This window comes from Callithrix jacchus, chromosome 4, assembly GCF_049354715.1.
Source record: "Callithrix jacchus isolate 240 chromosome 4, calJac240_pri, whole genome shotgun sequence".
Lineage (NCBI taxonomy): Eukaryota > Metazoa > Chordata > Mammalia > Primates > Cebidae > Callithrix > Callithrix jacchus.
The window spans coordinates 35838065-35850451 of NC_133505.1; the positions used below are offsets into that span (position 1 = coordinate 35838065).

At 46.9% G+C, this 12387-nt stretch overlaps 1 protein-coding gene across 1 annotated transcript; it reads left to right on the top strand.

Moving 5' to 3' along the window:
* Window positions 1-2888: 2888 nt before the first annotated feature.
* On the top strand, window positions 2889-11489 carry MUC22 (mucin 22). Its single transcript, XM_054254660.2, has 3 exons — window positions 2889-6624; window positions 8687-9072; window positions 10495-11489. Exons 1-3 carry the CDS (start codon window positions 3114-3116, stop codon window positions 10819-10821), a joined length of 4224 nt encoding a protein of 1407 aa, XP_054110635.2. The 5' UTR covers window positions 2889-3113; the 3' UTR covers window positions 10822-11489.
* The last annotated feature ends 898 nt before the right edge of the window (window positions 11490-12387 follow it).

The window sequence follows — 12387 nt, forward strand, 5'->3', positions numbered from 1 at the left end:
GATAACAGACTTCCTGTGAAAAGCCATGGCAACCAGAAGAGAAAGCAGCAACATCACTAAAATGCTGAAGGAAAAGATACTCTGTCAGCCTAGAATTACAGAGTAAAAAATTCTCAATATGAAGATGAAATGAAGGCTCTTCTCAGGCAAGCTAAAACTAAAAGTCCACCTCCTGGAGACTGACACTTCTTTTAAACGTAAAAGAAAGTTCTTCAGGAAGAAAAAATTTAGATCTATGCAAAATAATAAAGGAAGTGTGCTGGAAACGATAAATATGTGGGTAAAAAATAAAAAATATTTTTTCATTTAAATTCTTCTCAAAAGATAATATACGTAAATATCAACGAATTATGAGGCTTCTAACACATGTAGACATAAAATGTATGACAACAGTGGCACAAGGAATAGCTGAGGGAAATGGAAGTAAACCGTGGTAAGACTCTCATGCCCTTACGTGAAGAGGTATGAGATCACCAGGAGGTAGACAGTGATACATTAAAGACGTATATCGTAAATCCTAAGGCAATGGCACACAAATAATAATGATATTTAATAAGCTAATAGTGAAAATAAAATGGGGTCATAAAAAAGACTCAGGGCCAGGCACCGTGGCTCACGCCTGTAATCTCAGCACTTTGGGAGGCGGAGGCAGGTGGACCACTTGAGACCAGGAGTTAGAAACCAGCCTGGCCGACATGGTGAAACCCTGTCTCTACTAAAAATACAAAAATTAGCCCAGCGTGGTGGCGCATGCCTGTGGTTCCAGCTACTCTGGAGGCTGAGGCAGGAGAGGTGGAGGTTGCAGTGAGCCAAGATCGCACCACCACACTCCAGCCTGGGTGACAGAACGAGACTCTCTCTGTCTTAGAAACTGGTTTCTAACTGCCAACAAACAGTCTCCTGGACCTCTAATGAGCACAATAAGTTAAAAAAAAAAAAAAAAAAAAAAAAAACTTGGTTAATTAAGAAAAAAAGTAGGGGAAAAAAGGAGGAAAAGGAAAGAAGACCAGATGGGAAAAATAGAAAACAAATATCAAGACTATTAAACTAGGGGCCAGCCACAGCGGTTCACACTTGTAATTCCAGCACTTCATGGGGCTGAGGCAGGAAGATTGCTGGAACCCAGGAGTTCGAGACAAGCCCAGGCAGCATAGGGAGACCACATCTTTACAAAAAAGAAAAATTAAAAAATAATTAGCCAGGCATCATGGCTCATGCCTGTGGTACCAGAGAGTTGGGAGGCTGAGGCAGGAGGATTGCTGGAGCTTTGAAAGTCAAGGCTGCAGTGAGCCATGATTGTGCCCCTGCATTCCAGCCTGGGTGACAGAGCAAGACTCTGTCTCTAAAAAAGAATTAGACCCAATATATTGATAATTACATTAAATGTACATGGTCCAGGCCCCCAATTAAAAGGCAGAGATTGACACATTGGTTAAAACAGAAAACTCCAATTAAATAATCAACCAAGAAATACATTTGAACTAACTATAACTACAAATATGGTAAAAAAAAAAAAAAGGGGGGGGTAAAAATAAGAGGAAGAAATATATGGCCATAACTATATGTTAGCCATGCTAACATCAATTCTATTTTTAAAAAATGGAGTGACTATTTCAATATCAAACAAAATAGGCTTGAGAGGTATATTATTAGAAATAAACAAGGACACTTTATAATTATAATCATAACACAATGCTTATTAACCACAAGGAAAGAAAAACCAGCCTGAATATACCTTCTTAATCAGGTAATCCAAGAGAATATCATCAATCATGGGACATATTGATATTATCTGTCACCTGAGAGTATGCAGAGAGAAGAATACAACATCACTTCAGTGGTATTCTTGGCAAAGATTAATAACATGAACCTAATCATGATGAAAAATTACAAAAACTCAATATAAGGAAAATTCTACAACATAACTGGCCTGTAATCTCCAAAGGTTCGAAGTTATGAAGAGCAAAGGAAGAATGAGGAACTGCACCAGACTGAAGAAGACTAAAGAGGCAAGACAACGGAAGGCAACACAAGATCCTGAATTGAGCTGCTTACTATTGCAGACATTATTAGGACAGCTAGCAAAACTTGAAAGGGATCTAAAGATCAGGCGGCAGCAATATATTCACGTGAATTTCTTGATCTCGACGGTTGTGTTATGGTTGTGTATGAGAATAGATAAAGTATTGGAGGATAATGAGATATCAGGTTACCAAGTAACTCCCAGATGATTCAGGGAAAAGGGCTCTTTGTGTTACACCTGTTACAAAAGAATCTGTGATTTTTTTTTTCAAAATAAAAACAAAAACAATCAATCAGAGTATGTTATTCCAGTGGGTCCTCATTTGAGATGAAAATTAACCTTTCTACTATGGTATTTTGCTAAACTCTGAGCAAACCTCGGTCAGCAAAGAAATGTGAGCTTATGTTCTAGCAAGGAAGAGAGATGAAAATATAGACAATATAAATACATGTTGGGTTATGTGCTGTTAGAAAAGCATGGGTCCTGCTTCAGAAATGAGAGTTAGAAAAGGTCTCTCTACAGCCTTGCTTTCTCCTTCAGGAACTACATTCCAGCCATCCTGGTCTTTGAGTTATTCATGGATCCCATCAAGCTCATTAACAACCCAGGGTGTTTATGCTTATGCTGTAGATCTATGCTGTCCTTCTCCCGGCCTTTCAAATGGCTGCCTTCTTATCCTTCTTATCAGCTCTCAGTTCCTATGTCAATTCCTCAGAGGGACCTTTTCTGACTGTAGTATGGAAAGCAGCACCCCTGCTTTCTTTAACAGCACTTAAGCCAATGTGTATTTGTATTTTTTATGTTGTATTACTCTTCTTTACTAAATTATAAGCCCATATCTCTTTTGCTGACAAGAGTATGCCCAGAGTTTAGTAAAATACCAGGTATCTTAAGCCCTCAATATCTGAATAAATAAATGAGTAAGCATACTGAGTATATATTAAAGTAACACTAGACTCTAAACCTGCAAATCATCCTTAATCCATTCCCACCACCTTATTTGTCCTCCACCGCAGGCTCTGAGAATACCACAGCCTTCACCAAAGGCTCTGACACCACTAGAGTCTCCATCACAGGCTCTGAGACCACCATGGCCTCCACCATGACCTCCACCATGGCCTCTACTGTGGCCTTAACTACAGACTCAGACTCTAAGATCACCACAGACTCCACCACAGGCTTTGAGACAACGTCGGCCTCCACCATGGCTTCTACTGTGGCCTTCACCACAGGCTCTGAGATTGCCACCACCTCCACTGCAGGCTCCGAGGCCACAAAAATCTCTACCACAGGCTCTGAGACCACCACATCATTTACTGCAGGTTCTGAGACCACCAGCACCTCCACCTCCATGTCAGGCTCTGAGAATACCACAACTTCGGCTGCAGACTCTGATAGGATCACGGCATCCAGCATGAGCTCTGAGACCACTTTGGCCCCCCCTGCAGCCTCTAACACCAGCACAGCCTCAACAACAGGCTCTGAGACCACTACAGTCCCAATCAAAACCTCTGAGACCACCACAGCCTCTACAGCAGGTTCTGAGACCAACACTTCCTCCACCACAGGCTCTCAGACCACCGTAGTCTCTATTTCAAGTTCTGAGATCACCACCACCTCCACAGCAGGATCTGAGACTACCAGAGTCTCCACAGTAAGCCCTGAGACCACCACAGTCTCTAGTGCAGGCTCTGAGACCACCACAGCTTCTACGGCAGGCTCTGAAACCACCACCATGTCCACTGCAGGCTATGAGACCACTACAGTCTCTACCACAGGCAGTGGGACTACCACAGTCTCCACCATGGGCTATGAGACCACCACAACCTCTCCTACAAGCTCTGAAACCACCACAGCTTCTACTTCAGTCTCTGAGACCACCATCACCTCCACTGCAGGCTCTGAGATCACCACAACCTCTACTGCAGGCTCTGAGACCACCACGGCATCCACCATGGGCTCTGAGACCACTATGGCCTCTACCATAGACTCTGAGACCACCAAGGTCTCCACTGCAAGCTCTGAGATGATCACGGTCTTTGCTATAGGCTCTGAGACCACCATGGCCTCTACCACAGGCTCTGAAACCGTCACAGCTTCCACTGCAGGCTCTGAGACCACCCCAGCTTCCACCACAGGCTCTAAAACCACTATGATCTCTAACACAGGCTCTGAGACCTCCACAGCCTCCATCATGAGCTCTGAGACCACCACATATTCTACCACAGGCTCTGAGACAACCACAGCCTCCATTGCAGATTCTGAGATGACTGCAACCTCTACTACAGGCTCTGAGATCACCACAGCCTCTATTACAAGCTCTGAGACCACTATAGTATCCACCATGGGCTCTAAGACCACTATGGCTTCTGCGATAGGCTCTGAGACCACCAAGGCCTCCACTGCAAGCTCTGAGACAACCACAGTCTTCACTGAAGTCTCTGAGACCACCACAGTCTCAACCACAGGCTCTGAGACCACCACAGGCTCTGAAACCATCATAGCCTCTACTGCAGGCTTAGAGACCACCACAGTCACTACCACAGGCTCTGAGACCACCACAACCTCTACCGAAGGCTCCGAGATGACCACAGCATCTACCGCAGGATCCGAGACCACCACAGCCTCTACCGCAGGATCCGAGACCACCACAGCCTCTACCGCAGGATCCGAGACCACCACAGCCTCTACCGCAGGATCCGAGACCACCACAGCCTCTACCGCAGGATTCGAGACCACCACAGCCTCTACCGCAGGATCCGAGACCACCACAGCCTCTACCGCAGGATCCGAGACCACCACAGCCTCTACCGCAGGCTCAGAGACCACCACAGTCTCTACAGCAGGCCCTGGGATCACCACAGCCTCTACTGCAGGCTCAGAGACCACCACAGCCTCTACCGCAGGATCCGAGACCACCACAGCCTCTACCGCAGGATCCGAGACCACCACAGCCTCTACCGCAGGCTCAGAGACCACCACAGTCTCTACAGCAGGCCCTGGGATCACCACAGCCTCTACTGCAGGCTCAGAGACCACCACAGCCTCTACAGCAGGCTCTGGGATCACCACAGCCTCTACTGCAGGCTCAGAGACCACCACAGTCTCTACAGCAGGCTCCGGGATCACCACAGCCTCTACCGCAGGATCCGAGACCACCACAGCCTCTACCACAGGATCCGAGACCACCACAGCCTCTACAGCAGGCTCTGAGATGACCACAGCCTCTACCGCAGGCTCTGAGACCACCACAGCCTCTACTGGAGGCTCAAAGACCACCACAGTCACTACCACAGGATCCGAGACCACCACAGCCTCTACTGCAGGTTCTGAGACCACCACAGCCTCTACTGCAGGATCTGAGACCACCACAGCCTCTACCACAGGCTCAGAGACCACCACAGTCACTACCGCAGGATCCGAGACCACCACAGCCTCTACTTCAGGCTCAGAGACCATTACAGTCACTACCACAGGCTCTGAGACCACCACAACCTCTACTGAAGGTTCTGAGATGACCACAGCCTGTACCACAGGATCCGAGATCACCACAGCCTCTATTCAAGGGTCTGAGACCACCATAGTCTCTACCTCAGGCTCTGAGACCACCACAGCCTCTACTGAAGGCTCTGAGACCACCACAGCCTCTACTGAAGGCTCTGAGACCACTATGGTTTCTACTGCAGGCTCTGAGATCACCACAGCCTCTACTGAAGGCTCTGAGACCACTACTGTCATTACCATGGGCTCTGAGACCACCACAGACCTCACTGCAGGCTCTGAGACCACCACAGCCTCTACTGAAGGCTCTGAGACCACTACTGTCATTACCATGGGCTCTGAGACCACCACAGCCTCTACTGAAGGCTCTGAGACCACCACAGCCTCTACTGAAGGCTCTGAGACCACTACTGTCATTACCATGGGCTCTGAGACCACCACAGACCTCACTGCAGGCTCTGAGACCACCACAGCCTCTACTGAAGGCTCTGAGACCACTACAGTCACTATCACAGGCTCTGAGACCACTATGGTCTCTACCACAGGCTCTGAGTCTACCACCACCTCTACAGAAGGCTCAGAGACCACTACAGTAACTACCACAGGCTCTGAGACCACCACAGCCTCTACCACAGGCTCAGAGATCACCACCACCTCTGGTAAAGGCTCTGGGAACACTACAGTCTCTACCACAGGCTCTGACACCACTATACCCTCTACTGAAGGCTCTGAGGCCACAACCACCTCTACTGAAGGCTCTGTGACCACCACAGCCTCCACTGCAGGCTCTGGGACCACCACAGCCTCCACTTCAGGCTCTGAGACCACCACAGCCTGTGCTACAGGTTCTGAGACCTCCATACCCCCAAGGGCAGGCTCTGAGACCAACACTGGCTTCATCATAGGCTCTGAGACCACCATGCTTTCTACTACAAGCTTTGAGCCCACTGCAACTTTCTTCACAGGCTCTGAGACCACCACAGTCCCTAGCACATCTTCTGCAGCCACTGCAGCCTCCACCACTGTCTCGGCCACCACTTTTATACCCACCAAGGCCACTGATGTTTCTACTCAGCGCATCGCCAACATGGCTGTGTCAGGTACTAACCCCCATGTCTTCTTTGAGCCCACACGTTTTAACTCTGGCGGCAACCACCAGCTGTTCACCTCTTTCTGTCATCTCTGCCCTGGTTTGAGTCAGGCCAGCACACGGCCAGGTAAAATTTCCTCTCTGGAATCCTAATGGCCTCTACTCTGGTCTCACCTCTTTTTTTTAACTGCCCACCACTTCCATTGTAATCAGAACCACAATGTAATGAAACACAAGCACATTATATCTGTTGCATCTTCCTCAGGCAAGCCCACCTCAACTCCACTGCCCCATCACAGTGTGTGAAATGCTCTCTGCATCTCTATTCAACCCACAGTAGAGGCCACCACAGTCTCTACTGCAGACTCAGAGACCACTACAGTCACTACCACGAGCTCTGAAACCACCACAGCCTCTCCTGCAGGTTCAGAGATCACCACCATCTCTACGGAAGGCTCTAAGATTACTACAGTCTCCACCAGAGGCTCTGAGACCACCACAGTCTCTATGGAAGGCTGTGAGACCACCACAGTTTCTTCTACAGTCTCAGAGACCACTACAGTCATTACCACGAGCTCTGAAACCACCACAGCCTCTACCACAGGCTCTGAGACCACTACAGCCCTCACTGCAGGCTCAGAGATCACCACTATTCAACCCACCATTTGTGACACTACCACCTCCTACCAATATATTGACCCTAGTCCCGAGGCTGGCAGACCACATTTCATGGGTCAAGTCTCCCCTGTGACCTGGTTTTGTAGTTTTATTGGAGCATAGTCATGCCCACTCACTTACATTTTGTCTCCAGCTGCTTTTCTGCTTTTCAGAGTATTTGCAACAGAGACTGCATGGCCCAGAAGCCTAAAGTATTTGCCGTCTGGGCCTTTATAGAAAACATGTGACAACCTTTGCTCCAGTATGAGACCAAACAATTTTATTCACTCTCTGGCACTTGTCATCAGCAAGGTGGTTGCATCTGATTCTATCCTCTTGGTTTTGAGCACACTCACGTCTGTTCTGGTGACGGGCACTGTTTGTGATCACATTTTAACCGCTTCTGACCTAAGCACACCCATTGCTACCTAAGCTGCCACCACCACCTCTGCCGTGCTGACTCTGCTCGCACCTGTCGGAGCCCACCCTCTCCTGTCCCTGTGTCAGATTCTCCCACATCTGCCCAAGCACACATACCTCCCCTGTGTGTCGCTGTGCGGTAGATGAAGTCACCTCTGTCCCAGCCATGACCACTGCCACACCCATGAGTCAATCCGATTCTGTCATGTCCTCCTCCAGCAGCCTCCTTGCTCCCAGTGATTAGTCACAAGAGAAGCAGGGCCCGCCACTTTGTATACCAGCCCGCCCACTTGTTTGATTTAATTTGATTTATTTTTAATTTTTTTCCATAGGGTATTGGGGTACAGGTGGTATTTGGTTACAGGAGTAAGTTCTTTAGTGGTGATTTGTGATATTTTGGTGCACCCGTCATCACCCGAGCAGGTTACACTGCACCATATTTGAAGTCTTCTATCCTTCGCCCCCTCACTCTTCCCTCAAAGTCCCCAAAGTCTGTTGCATTCTTATGTCTCCGCATTTTCAGAGCTTAGCTCATACATAGCAGTGAGAACATACAATGTTCGGTTTTCCATTCCTGAGTTACTTCACTTAGAATAATAGGCTCCAATCCCAGCCAGGTCACTGCATATGCTGTTAATTCATTTCTTTATATCAGGCCACCCACTTCTGTTTGGGTGGCTGCTTCTGAAGTCAAATAGATCTTCCACCTCTGAACCCATCATGGGCACATTTCCCCAACCTTCTGCCTCCTCCATCACCAACCCCACCAGGTGACAGACACATTCTACCTCCTCCTCTGTATGACACCCACCTCTATTCTGGGGACATGGCCACAGCAGAATCTCTTTCTACCATCTCTTCTCCCCGCCCCACCCCTCTCCTGAGCCACCTCCACCATAGGTTTGTTAGGTTCACCCCCCTCTGCTCTAAGCACCCCCATTCCCCTTTAATCATCTCTGCTACAAATGCATCATCTTGTGTGACCTGTTTTATAGGCACCAGGACCACTGGAACCAGACCCACTGCCTCCAGCTCTGTGACCATGGCCCCTGGAATGGAGTCCACAGCCTCTGCTACCAGCCATGCTGTGCCAGGAATAGTCCCAAACACCTCTGGCCTGGGTACACCTACAATGGGAGCATCATCTACCACCTCAGTCCCCAGCGTCAGGACCACCCCAGGATCCACTCGTGAGCCAACCAGCACCACCGCCCAGGAAACAGGCCCCGTGTCCAGGGTCACAAACACAGTTAGCATGAGCCACATGCCCACAAATGTGATCAAACCAGGTGGATATTTACAGCCCTGGGCTATCATCCTCATTTCCCTTGCTGCAGTCGTGGCTGGTGTCGGATTGTCAGTAGGACTGAGTTTTTGCCTGGTGAGTACCCAGCGTGGGTTTGTAGGGGAGCCTGGCGAGAAGAATGGTCTGAATGGTGGGGGTAATCATGTCAGCAGTGCTTTGGAGAAATCCAGAATGAGAGAGGGGAGTAAGTTGGTGCGCTCAGAAGAAAAGAATCACCTAGCCTGATATAAGGACCAGAAAGAATCTGTACGTCAGAGAAAGTGAGATGAAAGTAGAAAAAGAGGAGGGAAAAGGTGGAGTTGGAGCCAAAGTGAAGGGAAATCATGTGAAAGGTGGGAAAAGAAAAGAAGGTACTTAAAGAAAATCACGTCTCTTCATAATACAATATCTGAAAGTTAGATTATTTTTGCTCTGGAAGAAGGATGTTTAGGAAGTGAGCGGTCTGTGAGCTAAATTCCAATTTTAGCGCTTGCTGTCTGTGAGACTCTCTTCTCCTTTGATACTTCTTTGCATAGTTAAAGATGAATACTGGCTGGGCGAGGTGGCTCAAGCCTGTAATCCCAGCACTTTGGGAGGCCAAGGCGGGCAGATCACGATGTCAGGAGTTCAAGACCAGTCTGACTAACATGGTGAAACACTGTCTCTACTAAAAATACAAAAATTAGCTGGACACAGTGGCAGGCACCTGTACTCCCAGCTACTTGGGAGGCTGAGGCAGGAGAATGGCTTGAACCCAGAAGGTGGAGGTTACAGTTAGCCAAGTTAGTGTCATTGCACTCCAGCCTGGGAAAAAGATCGAAACTCTGTCTCAAAAAAAAAAAAAAAAGATGAAGGCCTTTTGCATTCTACTCAGATCAGTTGATAGACCAGAAATACCAAGAGGTTTCATTAACTACTGAGAGAGAACAAGAAGGACATTATTATAAAGAAAGCAAAAAGCAGCTGGGTGCGGTGGCTCACGCCTGTAATCCCAATACTTAGAGAGGCCAAGGTGGGTGGATCACTTGCATCCAGGCGTTTCAGACCAGCCTGGCCAACATGGTGAAAGTGGTCTCTACTAGAAATACAAAAATTAGCTGGGCATGGTGGCACATGCCAATTCCACATGCCTGTCCTCAGTTTCCTTAGCTGACCTAACAGAGAGAAAGCTGTCTTTCAAGTGTGTCTCTGTGCCTTTCACATGGGGTATGGATTTACCTTTGTCTTGAAAGTCCAAAAACACATAACCTTATGACCTGCAGAGCGAGGCCTGAGTATTCACAGAAAGAGGATATGTTAATAAGATAATAGGGAACTTTATTGTCTCAGAGAGAGAAAAAGTAAAAGAACAAGGAGAAAGAGAGACAGAGACACAGGTCATAGTAAGGATGGCGGTAAAAAAGAGAAAACGGGCAGTGCGGAAAAGTGAAAATCTGACACTGAGAAACAGGCATGTATGGTGATTAGGGAGAGGACATTTAATTTTCATTGACCAATATATGCATTTTTTTCTTTTAGAGAGAACTTTGCTTCCCCCTGAGAAACAGTGGTATTTATTATCCCCATGGCCACAGCCTGGGCCATGGTCTGGACCTAAATTTGGGCCTGGGCTCTGGGACATTCCACAGCCTGGGAGATGCACTGGCTTATGGAGGAGAGCTTGAGATGGGACATGGAGGAGCGCATGGCTTTGGACAAGGAGTGTGCCATGAACTGAGCCACATCCATGGGGACGACTGTGGAGGAAATCATGGCAGGCATTATGGATATGGAGGAAGCCACAGAGTGGGTCACAGAGGAAGCCACCAAGGACGCCATGGCAGGACAAGATGGCTGTGGCCATAGATTGGATATCAAAAAATATTTTGGGTGGGAGGGGGTCATAGAGGAGAAAAAAATAATGATCATGGAATAATTAAAACGGGGCATAGGGAGGTTCCCAGGATGTGATCCATGGACATGGACATGGCTAGGTCAAGAAAAGAACCAGCAAAAGGACCACAGAGCCTTTAACTGGCTTGGCGATGACTTCGAATCAAAGGTTCTGTGAGTTTTTCCTGAATCTCAGCCTCTGTTGTGGGGAGTCCTGACAACCACCCTCAGGACATCTCTCCCATCTCCCACTACCTCAGGGTCAACGTTTCTCATCCCTGTGTTTCCTCATGGTGCTATAAATATTACCAGGACATGTCTAAGACGCTAAAGCACATATGAATGTTTTATCAGCGCCACGTGCTTATTTGTTTTCCTATTTGTTCTTTCATTTTTTTTTTGAGTGCTTATCACTATACCAGGAGTCTTTAAATATGTCATCATTTGGCTGGGCACAATGGCTTATGCCTGTAATCGCAGCACTTTGGGAGGCCGACGGGGGTGGATCACTTGAGGTCAGGAGTTTGAGACCAGCCTGGCCAACATGGTGAAACCCTGTCTCTACCAAAAATAAAATTACAAAAATTAGCCAAACATGGTGGCGAGTGCCTGTAATCCCAGCTACTCTGGAGGCTGAGGCAGGAGAATTGTTTAAATCCAGAGGGGAGGTTGCAGTGAGCCGAGATTGCACCACTGCACTCCAGCCTGGGTGACACGGAGACTCTGTCTCAAAAAAAAAAAAAAAAATTATAATTTAATCCCCAAAAAATCCTGGGAGAAAAATATCTTGAGGTAGGCAAAGATATTTAGATACTTAAGCAAGACACAAAAAGCACTAGCTATTAAAAGAACGTGTGATGATTTGGACTTCATTGAAGCCTATTATCAGCATATACCTTTAAGAGGTATATATATATATATATATATATATATATATATATATATATATATAAAGAGGTATATTCTTAACTATAAAAAGAAAGTCAAAGATGGGAGAAGATATTGCAGCGCGCATATCTAACAGATGACTCATATCTAGAATGCAGAAAGAACCACAATAAGAGAAAGATGATGCAATTTTAAAATGGGCAAAATATTTGGTAAATAGTTAACAAAAGAGAATATCAAAATGGTCAGTGAACATTTGAAAAGGTACTCAATATCACTGCTTATCAGAGAGAACTGGAATGTAAAACTGCAATGAGATATCACTACATACACACACCAATGAGATATCACTGCATACACACACCGTAATGACTAGCACTTAACCCACTGTCAATACCAAGAATTGGCAAGGACGTTGAACAACTGGAACTCCCACACATGCTTAGTTGGAGTGTAAACTGATACAATTATCTCGGGAAAATGTTTGGCAATGCTAAAATTAAACATACATACCCCATGACTTAGCACCTCTACTCCTGAGAGTAAATACCCAGCAGAAATGAATGCCTGTGTCCACTAAAAGACATCTACTTCATTCATACCAGTGCAGGGTGGAAATTTACCCCCAAAGTCCTCTAACACTAGAATGTG

Coding starts and splice junctions, on each gene's coding strand:
- MUC22 (XM_054254660.2), top strand. CDS start 3,114: ATGGCCTCCACCATGACCTCCACCATGGCCTCTACTGTGGCCTTAACT. Junction 6,625..8,686: donor CGCCAACATGGCTGTGTCAG/GTACTAACCCCC, acceptor CCTGTTTTATAG/GCACCAGGACCACTGGAACC. Junction 9,073..10,494: donor TAGGACTGAGTTTTTGCCTG/GTGAGTACCCAG, acceptor TTTTTCTTTTAG/AGAGAACTTTGCTTCCCCCT.